At 42.2% G+C, this 18577-nt stretch overlaps 1 protein-coding gene across 1 annotated transcript in view; it reads right to left on the bottom strand.

Moving 5' to 3' along the window:
• WWTR1 (WW domain containing transcription regulator 1) overlaps positions 1-18577 on the bottom strand; it is a 148359-nt gene that overhangs the window by 23739 nt on the left and 106043 nt on the right. Inside the window, exon 3 of the mRNA XM_019960965.2 lies at positions 5951-6153. Coding sequence (XP_019816524.2) covers positions 5951-6153 — 203 coding nt within the window. The remainder of the gene's footprint in view (positions 1-5950; positions 6154-18577) is intronic.

Raw genomic sequence — 18577 nt, 5'->3', positions numbered from 1 at the left:
GTTATGAAGTCTCCTTCTTTCCCCCTTCTTACAGTTATCCCACCTCCAGAGCACAGCACCCTCAGCAGAGTGGTTTTCCAGAGGCTGGGATTTGCCCTGGGGTTGAAGGTCAGGGAGAAAAAGTAATGAGACAGAACCACTTGGGTTTGCTTGTTTGGGCTGCACGGCATGTGGGATCCTACTTCCCTGACCAGGGACAGAACTTGTACCCCCTGCCTTGGAAGCGCAGCATCTTCACCACTGGACCACCAGGAACGTCCCTGCAGTCTGCTGAGTCTGGATTTTTTTCAATTAGCAAAATGCTCTCTCTTATGTCAGTCAGACAAAAACAACAAAAACAGCTACTACTAGTTATAACTTAAAAAGTTAAAAACTCTATGAGAAGATAGCAAGAAGTACATTGTCCAATTGAGGTTTTTTGTTTTGTTTTTGGTCATGTGGCTTGTGGGATCTTAGTTCCCAGACCAGGGATTGAAGCTGGGACCTCAGCAGTGAGAACTCAGTATCCTAACCACTGCACCACCAGGGAATTCCTGAGAACTGCTTTCTTTTCCAGGGTTGTTTTTACTTTGATGGACCTGAAACTTCTTCACCAGCAAAAAATAAAACTGTCATTATCACAGACAATGGAGAATGTCTTTCATGAAAAGTCATTCTCCATAAGGTCTGTGAGAGACACTGAAAGCAGAGAAAGTTTCCTAATAAGGCCATGTTCTGCAGACCTGGCTGGGATCCCTTTGGGCCCGTTAGCACCCCTGCCCTGGGAGCACCTGCCATGTTTCCAGATAATTCATTAGTTATCAGATACAAGCAGTTCAACTGTGTTGCTACAGCAGCCAACGTTAATGCATAGGAATCATTTTGAACAAAACTCTCCTACTTAAAAAGATTCCTAATCAGGGGAGATACCAAACCTCACCAGCCCTTTGATCCTAATTCTGTAGTTATCCAACAACTTGCTGGCCTGTGGGGACTGAAAAGGAAGGCAAAAAGCACGTTATGCTCCTTTCCCAGAACTCTGGGCTCAAGTGATCTGGTCTCTGCTCCAGTCATGAAAGTCAAAGATGGCAGCCATTGGAACCCCACAAAGTGGGGAATGGTTTGAATTCATCCTTCTGGCCACCAATTCGGATTAGATTTAATCATTTTGTCTCCAGTGATAAAACATAAGTTATCTGAAGGCAGCCGTGTCTCGTTTATCTTTTTATTATTTTGCACTATGCAAATGTTGCGTGAATAAACAAACGAGACAAAAAAAGGAATCAGAAAATAATTTTCCATCCTGAAATAATGGAAGTTCACTTCAGATCTGTAATCAGACTTTCCTCAAATTCATTGGGCTAACATCTTCTGCATGATTTCAGTGATAAGTTCATGTCTGAGTCCTTGGCATCAGAAGGTACACGTCAGATTGTGGAAGAAGGACCAAGGAGTTGTTTTCTCCGCAGACTACGTGCCTAGAGGAACAATGGCATGGAAGCAGAAAGAAGAAGAAGGAAAAATGAAACAATATTTACATAGCATATAAGGAGCTTCCAGGGGACTTCCCTGGAGGTACAGTGGTTAAGACTCTGCACTTGAAATGCAGGTGGCTTAGGTTCGATCCCTGGTCAGGGAACTAAGATCTCACGTACCGAGAAGCCACTAGGACTGTACACCACAGTAAAAGATCCTATGTGCTGCAACAAAGACCCGAAGGAGCCAAAAATAAATAAATAAATAAATAGTTAAAAAAAAATACAGAGTAGTGATAATTTCCCAAGAATTAGGGAATAAATTCATTCTACTTATTAAAATGTACCAACCCCCTTTCCTGCCTAAAGATGAAGGATAGGAAGGGGCTTCTCTCCCAGCAATTGTCCTGTGAGAGGAAGGTCAAGGCCTGCCTGCAGGGCAGGGGCTCTGAGAGGACAGGCTAGACAGCTAGGGCCCTCCTGCAAACTGCAGGGGGACCAGGCGAATTACCAGGCTGCACAAATGGTAAAGAACCTGTCTGCTAGTGCAGGAGACATAAGGGATGTGGGTTGGATAACTGGGTCAGGAAGAGCCCCTGGAGGAGGGCATGGCAACCCACTCCAGTATTCTTGCCTGGAGAATTGCATGGACAGAGGAGCCTGGCAGGCTACAGTCCATGGGATCTCACAGAGTCAGACACAACTGAAGCAACTTAGCATGCAGGGGAATTACTAAGTGCCCAGAGAGCAAAGGATATTCAGGCAGTTGTTGACTATGAAGAACGGGGAGTGGGACAGAAAGAACAAATGGAACTGACAATCTTCAGAGCTCTTCAGGGCCAAAGTGCCTCTACCTTCCTACCAGATGCTAGAAGGCAGCTAAACAGGTGAGCCAGGTATCACTTTTACTTCCAGTCCATTAAGTTCAAATCGTGATGCTTGAGAGCAAAGCAACAAAAGAAAGAAGTGAAAAAAAAAAAAAAAAAAACTACACACCAAGATGATACACATAATCCACACCTGAACAATCAGACATCTTGGCAAACGCCCCAGAAAACTGTCATCACTCTAACACCATTTATTGTACGGTCTTAAATAATATCTTTGACCCTGAGAAGCAAGCTAATTCTGGAAGGAGGAAAACTTCTTCCACTACTTAAAAAAGTCTCTTTAGGCCTTTCTTCCTGTATTCCATAATAAAGATAAGAAGACATCTGAACCACCCATTCCATCTTCTCCTCCTCCATATGTGTGTGCTTGCACGTTCAAAGCTAACTATGTGAACCTCTGTGAGCAAATCTGGACAGTATTTCTCCCCGTATCCTGTACAGGGGAGATGACACTGTGATGAAGCAAAATACTCTGAGTTCCACAGCCTCTAGGGATCAGCATTTAAGGAACTTGGTTGGTATTTCTGTAATACAAACCATCAATACTAACATGCTGGTTCAAAGGCACCTATGGTTGGCATAAAGGAAACAATCTGGCGCACTTTCCTCCACCCCTTTTCAGAAATGCTTTCTGTGGGAAAGGAGGAGGTGGAGTAAGAGAAAGAGAAACAGAACAAGGCAGAAACTGAGAAGCAAGTCATTCTTTGCAGGATAGTCATAGCTTTGTGGGGGAAAAACCATTAAAATGTATAAATGCTAATCTACTGCTATTTAATTTACTCTGTATTATAAAATAGATATATTATTCCAAGTAGAATCATTATCCAAAGACAGAAAACCATAATACAACCATTTCCTTCTAAGAAACATGATAGTGTATATCTAAAAACAGTATAAACAACTGTTGCCCTGAAATAACTATGAAAGTTCAGACATAAATCCTCAGGGTAAAAAAGCATAATAATGGTCATATTACAAAGTTGTATTCCTCAAATTTAGAGGATAGTTCAACAGAACAACAAAGCACAATTTATATTCACTTCCCGCATTTTCAAAGACTGTCTAAGGAATTCTTTTAATTCATCATGGTTTTTAAACTTCACACAGTGTAATTGTTAGTCACTCAGTCATGTCTGACTCTTTGCAACCCCATGGACTATAGCCTGCCAGGCTTCTCTGTCCATAGAATTCTCTAGGCGAGAATACTGGAGTGGGTAGCCATTCCCTTCTCCAAGGGATCTTTCCGACCCAGGGATTGAACCCGGGTCTCCTGCATAGCAGGCAGATTCTTTGCCATCAGAGCCACAAGGGAAGCCACCTCACACAGTATAAAGTATCACACAGTACAGATACTTTGTATTTTAGAATTTATTTGATGAGAAATTCATTATTTACCTATAGCAGTAGGTGTATATTTTTGAAAGTATCAGATATAATAATACCAAAGGGAAAAAAAATAGTGTTTAATATCCCCATCCCCCTGCAAAAAAGCTTTCTGGAACAGTCAAAACTACTCATTTCCTTAAACATGGAAAGGAAGCTCCCCATGTACCTTGCTTCATGTGAGTCATAAGGCAAAGTCTGAAGAATTAGAACAATAAACTGAAGCCTTCCTCCCCAAAATGCAGCCAGCAAAATTTATGAGGCCTGAAAACATGTGCTACATTAGTTGAGCAGCACAGAAGAGAATTCTGCTCTTGCACAGACCAAGCCATTTCAGCAGGGAAAAGGCTGTGGCCTCCTTCAAGGACTTTCATTTATTTTTTGAAGGGAAGCACTGAGCCTGACTCACTGAGGACACACCCTCTTTGGATGGACTGACTGCATGAATACACGAACGAGTGGAGGATGCCATGGAGGTGGCTATTCAAAGCCCAGGCAGTTTTGCAGACCCCTCTATCAGAGTCCATAGGCAAAACATTTTGCTTTCGCAAGCCCCCTCAGTTTTCTCTTTTTTTCATGCTTCATGGCAGATTAAAGACAGTTGCAGATTCACTGTCATTTCCTCCATGAACACTCACTGTTATCTGCTCTAATTTGGGGTAGGAAGGGTAGCGGGGATTAGAGGAGGAGGTGCACACTGTGACTGTTTGATCAAGAGAATGTGGAAGAAGTGATTCTGTGGCAGTTTCTAGAGCCAGGCCCTAATACACTGGCAGCTTTCAATTCCTGTCTCTTAGAATATTCTCTCAGGGAGACCCAAGCTGCTATTCCAAATAGAATAGTTCCACTGCTCTAAGATTGCCAAGCTAGAGATGCCATGGGCAAATACTTCAAGTTTTCGTCCCAGCTAAGCCCAGACTTTCAGCAGCCCTCACCATGAGGCCACACACTTAAGTAAACCCACCTTGGACCCTCCAAGTCAATCCATCCATCAGTTGAATACCACTAAGTGGCTTACTCCTTGGAAGGAAAGTTATGACCAACCTAGATAGCATATTCAAAAGCAGAGACATTACTTTGCCAACAAAGGTCCGTCTAGCCAAGGCTATGGTTTTTCCAGCAGTCATGTACGGATGTGAGAGTTGGACTGTGGAAGAAAGCTGAGCGCTGAAGAATTGATGCTTTTGAACTGTGGTGTTGGAGAAGACTCTTGAGAGTCCCTTGGACTGCAAGGAGATCCAACCAGTCCATCCTAAAGGAGATCAGTCCTGGGTGTTCATTGGAAGGACTGATGTTGAAGTTGAAACTCCAATACTTTGGCCACCTCATGCGAAGAGTTGACTCATTGGAAAAGACTCTGATGCTGGGAGGGATTGGGGGCAGGAGGAGAAGGGGACAACAGAGGATGAGATGGCTGGATGGCATCACCGACTCGATGGACTTGAGTAAACTCCGGGAGTTGGTGATGGCCAGGGAGGCCTGGCATGCTGCAGTTCATGGGGTCACAAAGAGTCGGACATGACTGAGCGACTGAACCGAACTGAACTGAAGTGACTTCAGACTACACTATGTATAGAAGAACAGTCCAGCTGAGCCCTGCCTCAACTCCTGTCCACAAACTGTGTGATATAATAAAAAGGCTATTTGGTGGGAAAGGGGGAGGATGGGAATAAGGGATGGTTAGGGAGTTTGGGATGGACATGTACACCCCGCTATATTTAAAATAGGTAACCAACAAAGACCTACTGTAGAGCGCAGGGAACTATTCTCAATGTTATGTGGCAGCCTGGATAAGGGGGAGTTTAGGGGTGAATAGAAATATGTGTTACGTATGGCTGAGTCCCTTTGCTGTCCATCTGAAACTATCACAACATTGTTGATCAGCTATATACCAATATACAATAAAAAGTTTAAAAATTAAATACATAAAATGGTTATTCTTTTAAGCCACTAAGTTTTGTGATAAAAAGTAATTGGTACATACTTTTTCTCTCCCTCTAGTGACGAGTAGTGAAAAGCCAAAGGTAGCCATGGTAATACAGCTAGTCTGTGTGCTCACAGATTTGGCTCTCAAAATAGTGCAAGTAGAGAATGGATGCTTGGAGCAGAGTTTTGGGCCTTTAATACTTCTGGAGAAAGATTTATTTTACTCTGATGGCAAGTGGCTACCTACCTAGTAGCCTTGGCCACGAAGCCTCCACCAGGTACCACCGAAGGCCATACCTGCCTCATGAGCTCCTCCTGGCGCATCCTAATCCTCTCTCTCTCCATCTGGATCCTCTGAAGCCGAAGCTTCTGCTGCTGCTGCTGTTGGGTGGTCAGCGCGTTGGGCATACTCATGAGCCCTGCTGATGGGTTCTGAGGGGGATGGTTCTGCTGGCTCAGGGAACTGGGTGCCATCTGCTGCTGGTGTTGGTGATTCATCACTACAGGAGAGAAGAACAGGGAGATGAGTGGCCAGGACCACAGCACCTTATCAAAAAGAGACCATCAGAACGCTGTGGCCTTTAGATTCCTGAGATTCCTTCCAAAGTACTTTGCTGCTTATCATTACTGTTTAAGTAATCATTACCTTAATTCAATTCACAGAGACTCAGATACTGGCCCCTCTCCTGACCCACCTAGTCTTAGCTCTTGTGCCCTGTTAGAAGTCTGATTTCACACCTTGCCTGTGTCTAGGGTACATTTCAATCCTTAAATAGAACATAGTGGTCATAAGCAAATTCCACAAAGGTTACCACAGCATGAAAGCTAATTTCACCAGGACATCTGGGTGTGTGTGCCTGTCCTCAGACAACCTGCATGTTCATGGCAGAGCTAAGGAGGGCATGTGATCATTGATAGTGGTGGATGTAAAATAATATTTAGGACAGGTGAGCGAATTGACAGGTAAAACACAGCACCTAGATCAGGGGTCTACACAAAAGCGGGACCCCATTCATGCTTTGTTAAAAGAGGACGCCCAAAGACATGATTAGTGAGAAATTATTAGTGAATGATTAGAGAACATTTAGTGAGAATTATTAGTGAGAGAAATTATATAAAAGATGCTAACCATGTTTATGACTGGATAAAGGCATAGAAGTGTTTTCAACTTTTTAAGGATTTTCTATTTGTCTGTATTTACCAATATTAAAATTTTAGCATACAGTATTTCATGTTACAAAACACTTTTAAATAGTTTAATAAATTATATAATTGGTGTCCCCTCCCCACAAAAAATGCATCTTAAAAAGTGCTAGTTTTTCTCAAGACAGTTAACCTATTAAATTTGCTTAACTTCTACTGGGTAATATCCTGTAGTAAAGAAAACCATGTTTTCCAGTCTATTTCTCCTAAGTCAGAGCCAAAGGCAACAATGTGTAATTTTATATACTTACTTCATTTCTGAGGAAAAAAAAACAAAAAATGTAATTTGTGCTATATTTGATATCATTACCTTTAAAGATAAAATTATTGGCATATTTTACTTAAAGTTCAGGGTGAAATATTTCAGATCTTCAGTTTGATATAGACATTACATGGACACATATTATGACCAAACTTTCTTAGGTGAATTTTAAAGTAGCCTAATCAATTATGTATTAAATGAATGTGTAGAAAACACAAACACACACACACATACACAGTGAAAAAAAGGTACCAGGGAACCCTCCTACACTGTTGGTGGTAATATAAATTGGTACAACCACTATGCAGAACAGTACGGAAGTTCCTTAAAAACTAAAAATAGAACTACCATATCATCCAACAGTCCCACTCGTGGGCATGTATCTGGAGAAAACCATAACTTGAAAAGATACATGCATCCCAATGTTCACTGCAGTGCTATTTACAATAGCCAGGACATGGAAGCAACCTGAATGTCCATCAACAGAGGACTGGATAAACCAGGTGTGTACATATATACAACGGAATATCACTCAGCCATGAAAAAGAACTAAATATATTTACAAAGAGAAACAGATTCACAGACCTAGAAAACCAACTTATGGTTACCAAAGAGAAAACACAATAGGGGAGGGATAAATTAGGAATTTGGGATTAACATACACACATTATATAAAATAGACAATCAACAAGGGCCTCCTGTGTAGCACAGGGAATTCTACTGAGTACTCCATGATGACCTGCATGGGAAAAGAATCTAAAAAAGAATGAATGCATGTATGTATATAACTAAATCACTATGCTGTACACTGAAACTAATAAAACACTGTAAATCAACTACACTTTAATAAAATTTTTAAAAAGAAAGGAAGAGAAAACAAACCAAAACTTAAGATTTTCTGTAGAACTGGCTTCCTTAAGGAAGAATTTGTTCCTTGACAGGAAGTTCCTCTGGGTAGGAGTAGAGGTGGGATAAAAATCTCTTTTTTGAAATTTACCTCTAACTCACTCAAATCTTTATTGCATTCCCACTATGTGCTGGATGCTGGGTTTGTAGCTGGATAAACAGCTCTTGCCCTCACAGGAACTAACAGGCTATTGCAAGGAACGTGTGGAGAAATGAGATGGGGTTTTATGATTGTCTGTGAAAATTAAAGTGAAAGTTCCTCAGCTATGTCCAACTCTTGGCGACCCCAGGGACTGTAGCCAGCCAGGCCCCTCTGTCCATGGAATTATCCAAGCCAAAATACTGGAGTGGGTAGCCGTTCCCTTCTCCAGGGGATCTTCCCAACCCAGGGATCGAACTCGGGTCTCCTGCATTGCAGGTAGATTTTTAACCATCTGAGCCACCAGGGAAGCTTGTCTGTAGAGCACTAGAATGTTAGGCTTTGTAAAGATTCCTGGAGAACATCTAGTTCAGCTTTTTATTTTGCGAAAGCCAGAGAGGCAAGGGGTGTGCTCTGCTTAGAAACAGGTAGAACTGGAGCCAAAGTTGAACTCCTGACACCCTGTCCACCTGCCCTTTCAACTGTCCTTCTTCGTCCTCTGTCACACCTGAGACCCAAGTCCAGGAACAATCACTGAAACTGGGGCAACCCCTCTACACACAATTTGCCTTCAATGAACCACAATGAAAGGCCACTTAAACAGCAGGCCCTCAAAACAGGCTTCTGGGCCCAAAGGTTGCTCAGGTTACAAGTAGGCAGGGCTGAAGGAGGGTTTGGACAGGCTGACAACTCTGCTCAATCACAGAGAAGTCGCTCAAGACAAGGTAAGATACTGGAGTATTCTGCAAAAATAGTTTGGGTTTCACTTCCTGAATCAACTCCACCACCAATAACTCTCACCTCCTGGCACAGAACGAAACTCGGTAAATGATGGGATGAATGAATGAAACCAGCTGGGCATTCCTTACGTTCTTAGTCCAAGAACAGAAAAAAAGCATCGTTGTGACTGATGCCAAAATAACTGAAATAAATAGTTCATTTCTACAGCGTGGAGCATAATTACAATCTCTATTTGAAGGCCTGGGTAGGAGAGTCAGGGATTGGGCACATACTGTGTCATAGGGAAAAATTCTCTTAAAATAAGGATTCAAGTAAGACAAAGTCCAGATACTCAGAAGGGTTTAATTCATAAGACCTCTTTCAGGCCAGAAGAAGGAAGCTTAGATAGAAAAATAGTGATTATCTCCAGGCACAGTTGTTTCTGAACCTTCTGCAAAAGTACGCTCCTATTTATCTGATGTAACTAGCACGGGAAAAAGAAGCCCAATTGTGTCTATAAGAGGAATGTGTAAATTGAATATTTCCAATATCACAAATCCCTAGGTTAGGAAAAAGAGGCTTGAAAATGTTAAATTTTTGTTAGTAGTTCGGAGGGTTTTTTTTTTTGGTCACTCCATGTGGCATGCAGGATCTTAGTTCCCTGACTAGGGATTGAACCCTTGCTCCCTGCAGTGGAAGTGTAGAGTCTTACCCACTGGACTGCCAGAAAAGTCCCCGGAGGTTAATTTTTATAACTCAGATACCTTGAAAAGTATTAAAACTGACTCAGGTCTGGTACTTACTGACATGTCAAGTCAACTGGATCAGGACTATCTTCCATGACTTGGGAAGCCAGCCCTGTCATTTGTTCACACACAGGACTGTTACTCCACTCCACACATCATTCAGACACTGGGAGTCAGGTTTTACTGATGTCTGCATCCTTATCTGGGGGGAGTTTAAGACTGGGTGGAGGTCGCTTCTAGAAAACCACACCTTTGCTAGCCTTTAAAACACTAGCCCTTACAGGGACCATCCACAGGCAGGCACGGTGGACATGCTGCTTTCTTCCATTTAATTTAGATTTGACCATTTAGACTAAACATCTCCAGTTATTAACTGTAAGGACTGGAAGAGAATAGAACTTAACCAATGGCTTTGTCTTCAAAATAAATCACACCCACCAACAGAGAAGTCTGTATGAGAAAATTCATCTTGATACTGTCCATAACAGCAAAAGACTGAAAACAGTGTCCACCAATAAGAGGTCATGATTCATTCAGAGGAAGGCTATGTAACTATTCCAAAGAATAATCTCTGTAGTTACTTCTATGAAACAATCTCTAAGAAGCACCTTTCAGAAGGGGGAAAAAAAATCCAAGGAACAGGATGTATGTAAGAGCATAATAGTTGTAATTAGAAAAATAGGGGTGGGGTGGGGTGCATATTATGCATAAAACAGTAAATTTCTCAAGAAAAATACACAACAATAGGTGCGTCTGGAGAGGAAACTGGGTGTCAAGGGTGGAAAGAGATCTTCCTTTTCCTCTTCTGTACTGTTTGAAGTTTTTCTGTGTGTATTACTTATGTAAAATATACAAATGCAAAAATAAAACACAGAAATCAAAAGTATGGTCATGGAGGCATCAAACACGCAAAATATTTTCTTGGTGGAATGAAAGGAGGTAAACCCTAAATTATTTGAAAAACAACAAATAAGGCTTAAAATACAGTCAAGATCCTCAAAACTAAGAGCCTGCCTGTGCAACTTCTCCACGTAGAGGTGAGGAAGCAATACCCAGAGAAACAGTGAACTGGGGGAAGGCCATAAAATAGTCACGGCCTAGGAGCCAGGTGTCCTGACTCACCCCACATGCCCAAGATCTCCCCTGTTGCTCTGCTCCCTGCAGTTGTTTCATTTCAGAGGGTTACTCACTGAACCTTTTATTAGGTTGAATCTTGTGAACTTTACCGACAGTTGAGGTTCTTTAAAACCACTGCTTTCGTAGCTACTCAGAGACAAAGGGGGGCAGAAGAGTTTCAAGACAGAGATAAACAGAGAGGAAGTCTTCCGGAGAATACAGGAAGGAAAACATCTAGATTTGCAACAAACGAAATACTTCTTGGGATAATATCCCATAACATTTTAGGGAGAGAATAGTTCAGTTTAAGAAAAGAAAAAGAAAACAAAACGTACAGTATCTCAAATGCAGTATCTGAGGCCAAACCAGGTAAGCACAGACTACCATTAAATGCCTTACAAATGCTAAAGACCTAGTCAGGTCTAGACTTTTTGCCTGCCCCCACAGAAAGGAATACCCCAAACAGAAGCGTTCTCCACTGAAGCAGGAATGCATCAAAACTAAAGCAGAGACTTCTCTTTTTTCCCTTCCAAGAGAGTCAGAATTTAAATTCAAATCCACATTTATCTTTTTCACTGTTTTCATCTCCTTTCCCCCCACCCCGCCTTTTTTTTTCCTTCAATAATTGACTTTCTCTTGAGTGTTTGGCCATCAAACATAACCAAGCTCTACAGACGTAACCAGACATATTTCACTGCTATTATTCAATATAAAAGAAAACACCAAGAAAAACAAACTCCACAGCATTTAAGATAGGAACACTCTTTTGAGTCAATGACTGTGAAGTAAATGGTCAACATGGGAATGGGGTGTGCAGAGGTGCATGGGGGGTACCCATGACCCTCTGTCTAATGCCCACTGGGACAGTGATGCACCCTCTAACTTGCTCCAGCAAACATACCACTCGGTCATGTCTACAAAGGCCCCCAAGATTCGAGGCCAGGAAGGTCCCTGGACTCCATTTTAAGCCAGCATGTCATTTGCTGTATAAGAAGCAGACCAGAAAAAGGTTAAGGCTTCACTTCTGAACTTTTTGCCTTTTGCAGCACCAGGAACTGAGAGCGACAGCTCATAGACAGAGTATTTTGGCAGCTTCCCCAAGCCAGGAGCTGCAGACTAGGAGGGAGGCCAGGGAATCAGACTGCCCAGCGAGCCTCCTGGAATGTTTGACAAACGTCTCTCTGGCCGCGGAGAAGTTCAGTGGCTTGGTTTTCTGTGTCCTGGGCTTGCTTTCCCCCACCCCTCTTTTTTTAAAATAGGGTATGGTTATATACACACACACGCAAACAATGCCAAGTGAAGAAAACAAAACCATAAGGTTGGGCTCAACTACAAAACCCATCACGGGCCTGCATCAGGCTGGCTCCGAGCAGATTATGGAAAGGACAACCAGCGTGCCAATGGCTAGACGCCACACCTAAGCCCTAGAAAGACACAGCAACGACGTTATTCCCTTTCAATCCTCCTCCGCGATGCACACGTGAGTCTAGGAAGGGCCAAGAGGAATACTGTTGTTAGTCAGGCATTTCTCCTCTTCTCCTCAGCTCCCTTTCTCCTCTTGACAACAGCTCCTCAGCTGCAGTGTCCCTATGCATAGCTCTTTGCGTTGAACTTTAAAAACACGTGGTTTTGGACTTCCCAGGTGATCTAGTGGCTAAGACTCTGTGCTCCCAATGCAGGGGGCCTAGGTTCAATCCCTAGTCAGGGAAATAGATCCCACAGGCTGCAAATAAAGATCCTATATGCCGCAACTAAGACCCAGTGCAGCCAAATTAATTAATGAATTTTGAAAAACACACGGTTTTGTTAACATGTCAGAGGCACAATTCCATGCAATTGAGGGGGGAGGCCTGCCCAGCACTGCATGATTCTTCCTCTCCCAGTACCTATTATCAAGCTTCTGTACTTCTCTTCTGTCAAGAATGGACAGAGTTTCATATGTTGCTATGATTCATTATTTTAGTAAACATATAATGTCCATGAGTCTACACTCATATAAACAAATAACTGAATAAATAAATAAATGCCAGGAAAAGAGGCAAATCTGTAGAGACAAATTTCAGATAATTTAATGTAGATACACTGTCCTCAATGAAGGGGAGAAAACTCCCACTCCTGATGTATGGATTGTACATAGTAACCTCCTCCCAATGAGCACAGTTATCCAATGGTAGTGAGGGATAGCAACTTTACAGGGGAGGGATTTTATACACTGGGCGGGTGATCAAGATCAACATCAACAGTGACGAGCCATGGTGATGACATGACTCTTGATAAGATGTGATGAGAATGGTACTTTATTTCTGTGGTCTTCCTCCCCAAGACCCATCATCCCAACCAGATTGGAGAAAAACATCAGACAAATTCCTATTGAGGGAAATCCTATAAAATTCCTAAGGTGTACTCAGAATTATCAAGGTCATCAAAAACAAGGAAAGTCTAAGAAACTTTCATAGCCAAGAACAACTTAAGGAGACATAACAAGTAAAAATAAGGTGGTATACAGCTGGGGACATTAAGAAAAAAACTAAGACAATCTGAATAAAGTATGGAAGTTAGTTAATAATAATGTATCCATATTGGTTCTTTAATGATAACATCTGTTTTTATTGTATGTTAATATCATACAATGTAAGATGTTACTAATACAGGAATTCGGTTGAGAGGCATACAGAACTCTATTTTATCATGATTTTTTCTGAAAACCTAAAACAGATATAAGAAAAACATATGTGTGTCTGTATATGTATGTGTGTGTGTATAGTAATCACATCTTCAATAAATACCAGGAACCATGTTTGGCACTGTCTCTTCAATACTCACTATCAAATAGTCTCCATATCACATATAAAAAATGAATAGATATTATAGGGTATATTAAAAATGGATAAATATTCAAAAGAAAACATGGTCTGGTGATCCAGTGGTTAAGACTCTGTGCTTCCAGGGTAGGGGGCCTCGGGTTCGATCTCTGGTCAGGGAACTAAGATCCACATGCCACACTGCATGGCCAAATTAAAAGAATGAAAGGAAGGCAGGAAGAAAAAATTAAGAAAGGAACAAAGGAAGGAAAAAAGAAAGAAAATATGGTCTAAGTGTGTCCCATGGGAGCAAACAGATATTAAGTTAAAGTTTAAAAAATTATAACAGCTGCTTCCCATGTTTCATGGTCAATTAAGATTGGGAAATAGTGGGCTAAACAAAGTTAAAGGAGTTTATTTTATTGCAGAATTTCTCAAAGACCTTAACTTACAAACAGACAATGAGACTTTCCAAGAGGGAGATATAAAATACAGCACTTCTCAACCCTGTTCCCCTGAGGAGGGATACTGGAAAATGCTGGTCCCATGCATCTTAGCAGATGTCTTGGCAGTACTGAATTGCGAATTGAATTGAAAATGAATGAATATTTATTAAGCTCCTACTATGTGCTGAGCTTCTCAAAGTCAACTGAGCAGCTGTGTGGGGTGTGGAGTCAGAGAAAGGGACATGCAGCCTATAGATGTTGAACAAAGTGGTTCCCTGTGCCTGGAATTACCCACTGCTGTTCAAGATACAAAGTAACCAAAAAAAAAAAAAAGGCACAGGGAAAGCCAGGGTTATAAGAGACTGTCAGGATAGCTGCTGATATTCTCAATCATCAAATATTGATTTAATAGGAAGATTCCTAAGATGGTTTAACTTGAGTATCAATTTTCACAGGTGCTAAGCAGAATCCAGCTAAATGAACTTCTGTGCCATATATTCAAAATAACCTATCTTTTATTTTAGTTTGGGGGTTTCTTTTTTTTAACCAGCTTCTATGATAAAACATGGAGAAGGCAATGGCAACCCACTCCAGTGTTTTTGCCTGGAGAATCCCAGGGACGGGGAGCCTGGTGGGCTGCTGTCTCTGGGGTTGCACAGAGTCGGACAAGACTGAAGCGACTTAGCAGCATGATAAAACAACGTTAAGAGCTCTAAAGCACCCTTCTGAAAGCACCCCTTTGAAGCGCTGACTTATTATTATAAAAATCTGGTTACAGTTTCCTCAGAGTAGGTGAATATGCAACATTTGAATGTATTCGTTGGGTATGATCTGGAATGTGGGAAAAATTCTTCCTCCCAGATGGAACAGGTGTTAAACTCAGTTTGATGTTTGGACTATGTTTATATGAATTGCATCGGAAACACATTCCAGAAACCTAAACGCCAAGAGGGCAACACGAGCTCTTCTGCATTGTGGGCTGTTACGATTCCATTCTCTGTCCCCATCCTACAAATGATGATATAGGTCTGTCAGAGAGAAGTGACCAATTGTCCTGGTTCTACTAAGGGGTTTCCTGGGACGTGGGACGTTCAGGGCTAAATCTGGAAGAGTCCTGAGCAGATGCTGTGGTTGGTCACCCTACACCTGTGACTGCCCACAATTCCCAGTGCTAACTCATGGCAGTAGGACTCAAGTTTCCTGTTTCCATCCTAACATGTTTCCTTACAAAGAGAACCAGCACTCATAGGAGAGAATCATTTGATATTCAGAATGACAGTCAGGCTGTCCATCAAATCAGCTCTCAATGTGTCCTCCATCAGTGGCGACCAGCTGTCTGCCCTTTTGCACCCATACAACTTGGTAATCGGTGCCTCTCAGGTGGAACCAGCAGTCAAGAATCCACCTGCCAATGCAGGAGATGCAAGAGATGTGGGTTCGACCCCTGGATTGGGAAGATCCCTGGAGGAGGAAATGGCAACCCAATCCAGTATTCTTGCCTGGAGAATCCCGTGGACAGAGGAGCCTGGTGGGCAACAGTCCATGGGGTCGCAAAGAGTTGGACAAGGCAGCACACACGCACACGTGATGGCTTGGTAGAGGGACTACTACTCCGGCACCTATTCTGCAACTTTTTAAAGACATTAAGCACTATTATGACATTACATTGTATTGCTCATACATATGAGCCTTCAAGTCAGGAAATCTTTCTCGCTGGATTCTAGGTTGAGCCACACACAGTGAACAGAAGCACTTTTAAGAAACACTAAACTGTTCTCTTCCTGTGATTTGAACTCTCACCTTCCTGAGGGCTAGATTCGTGCTCTTTATAAACAAAACCTAACAGCCACATCTCCCCCTGTCCTTTAGAATCAACTCCACTGGTATGAATATTCCTTATAAACACAGAACAAAATTTATTTCAAATCTGACTTGTTGATGCACACAGTAGGCACCAAATACATTCTCCCTGAGAATGTTTATGGATTTATGGGTCAGAAATGGGTAGTTAAATATCAGTTCATTTTTAAGATGATCAGCAGAGGCTATTTTTTTTTTTTTAATTTAAAAGAAAAGTCAGAGCAAACGGGAAATCCATCCCCACTACACACACAGACACAATTCTTTCTGTTTCGGATGCATTTTAATTATTACATCCCATAATCTTTGAAAGATTGAGGACAGGAGGAGAAGGAGACGACAGAGGATGAGATGCTTGGATGGCATCACCGACTCACTGGACATGGGTTTGGGTGGACTCCGGGAGTTGGTAACGGACAGGGAGGCCTGGCATGCTGTGGTTCATGGGGTCGCAAAGAGTCGGACACGACTGAGCGACGGAACTGAAGTGAACTGATACTCTTCTAAGTGGATATTTAATGAATAATAGATTTTTGTTGCGGCTTTCTCCTTACTCTCGGAGCATAATTCCCTATTGAGGATGCAATGCATTTTGTTATTGTTCTACCATTAGTGATTTACAAATCCCACCATCCTCATCATAGCTGTGGCCATGTATTTACCCTACTTAGAAGCATCACCGTAGAAGTTCAGGCTGGAAGGAGCTTAGTCCATTTTGACCAAGTTCCTCAATCTTTTTTTTAGCAGCAGGATCTTTCCCCAGAGCCTGATATATGGCATGAAGCAGAGACACCCCACATGTTCAGGGGTTCATTCACAGCATGCCTGCAGCCTGTGCCAGTGTAAGTGAATGCTTAAAAGGCACTCCTTTTGATCCTCTTCTCTAAATTGTCCCGGTCTGGCTTTCACTCTGCTTTCCCTACAGGCGTTTCCCAACTCTTGAGTCAAAATATTAAACAAAGTTTTAAAATATGTTGGACAGACATGGCTCTTGGAGACTGGATACTAACTAAGCTTAGCTTCTGCTTGCATGCCCCAAAAGCCTGGCATGGGGCCTTGGGACACAATTTAAAACCAATGATTTAAGCCAATTCACTCATTTGAGAGATGAAGAAACTTGGAAGGTTAATTGACTCAGCACAAATCACAAGCATAGACTGTGACAAACCTAGGAAGCTCAGGGAATGTGCTGGAATGCATGGCTGGCGTCAGCTGCACTGGCCACCAATCACTGCCCTGTCCTGCAGTCAAAAACTATTTACTGAGTTAAATTTGGTGACAAGGATTAAGAGGAGTTTCCTTGGCCCTATTTCACAAAAAGGTCCAAAGCAGACTAATTTAATTAACTTATTTACTTGTAAAATGATGAATTCAACATAGTTACATGTTAGGGTGACACCCTATTTGTGGGATCTGCTTTTACAGAAAATGGTATAGGGCTTTCTTCTTCCATCCTTAAAAAAAAAAAAAAAAAAAGACCAAATCAGGTATCTTTGAAGCATTACATTTCATAATACAGGAAGGGTTCAACCAGAAGAGGTGGCACCATCAAGCAATACTAGCCCTTCTGGCCTCAGAGGCTCCAGGGAAATGATGATATGCAACAGAGAGAAGCCAAAACATACAGGTGTAAATCGTATCTGACATATGCATGGACCTAGCCACACCAAGCTTCAAAAATATTTCCGCATTGAGAGTGTCTGGGTACAGCTGCGGGTCTTTTTCTCTCTGTTTATGGGCCATACAGGGTTTAACTCATGTGAACTGGCCAATGTCAGGTGTCCTGCAGCCCAGTCTGATGGAAAACACATGTCTACGGAGGTAGAAAGACAAACCCAGTCTCAATCCAGCCTGGACTCAGTCACGATTCAATGAAGGGGGGTAAAAAGGCTGCAGACACGTCTCTCGCCCTTCTTGCGTCTCTCTCAGCTCCTGCCAACAATGAGTCGCTTGTTTCTCTTATTTCCCAGAAACAGTATTAGCCGTCCAACAAGGTCAGCAAAAAAAAAAAAAGCAGCTTTTCACTTCAGGGTGCATTCGGTTCCAAAAATCTGTAAAGTATTAAACCAAGAAGTTGCACTATCCCAACTTCACACTGAGCTCTTTATTCCAATTCTGGGTGAGAATAACTCTAAGGAAATTTCTCAGTCGGCTTAGTTGATAAGACACAAAATTCTGGGATCCATGTATGTTCAGACACACTTTCTCGACTTCAAACCTTAATAGCACTTCCAGGTGCCCCCAGAATCAGACAGGTGGATCTTAGATTCTCCAGATGCCCCCGGCTCAACTGGTTTTAGACTTGTAACCCAACCTACATTTACTTCACAGGAATCCCTGAATTTTAGCAGCAGCCAACGATTTTCCTACCCACCATCCTGTGTGTCCATCCAAACAGTAATCAAGTCAACAAACCAGAGTGCAAACATCCAGGCAACTCTGTTCTCCTAGGTGTAAAGATGGAAAAGCCTATAACATGGATTTTTATGTTTTCCTAGCAAATGCATCAGGGCTTCCCTGGGGGGTCAGATGGTAAAGAATCCGCCTACAATGCAGGAGACCAGGGTTTGATACCTGGGTCGGGAAGATCCCCTCAAGAAGGGAATGGCAACCCACTTCAGTATGCTTGCCTGGAGAATCCAATGGACAGAGGAGCCTAGTGGGTCCTCTGGTCACAATCCACAGGATCACAAAGAGCTGGACACGACTGAGCGACTAAGCACAG

This window comes from Bos indicus, chromosome 1 (assembly GCF_029378745.1).
Source record: "Bos indicus isolate NIAB-ARS_2022 breed Sahiwal x Tharparkar chromosome 1, NIAB-ARS_B.indTharparkar_mat_pri_1.0, whole genome shotgun sequence".
Lineage (NCBI taxonomy): Eukaryota > Metazoa > Chordata > Mammalia > Artiodactyla > Bovidae > Bos > Bos indicus.
Note: the sequence above shows the minus strand (reverse complement) of the source record. Positions and strands in the feature narration are given on the sequence as shown.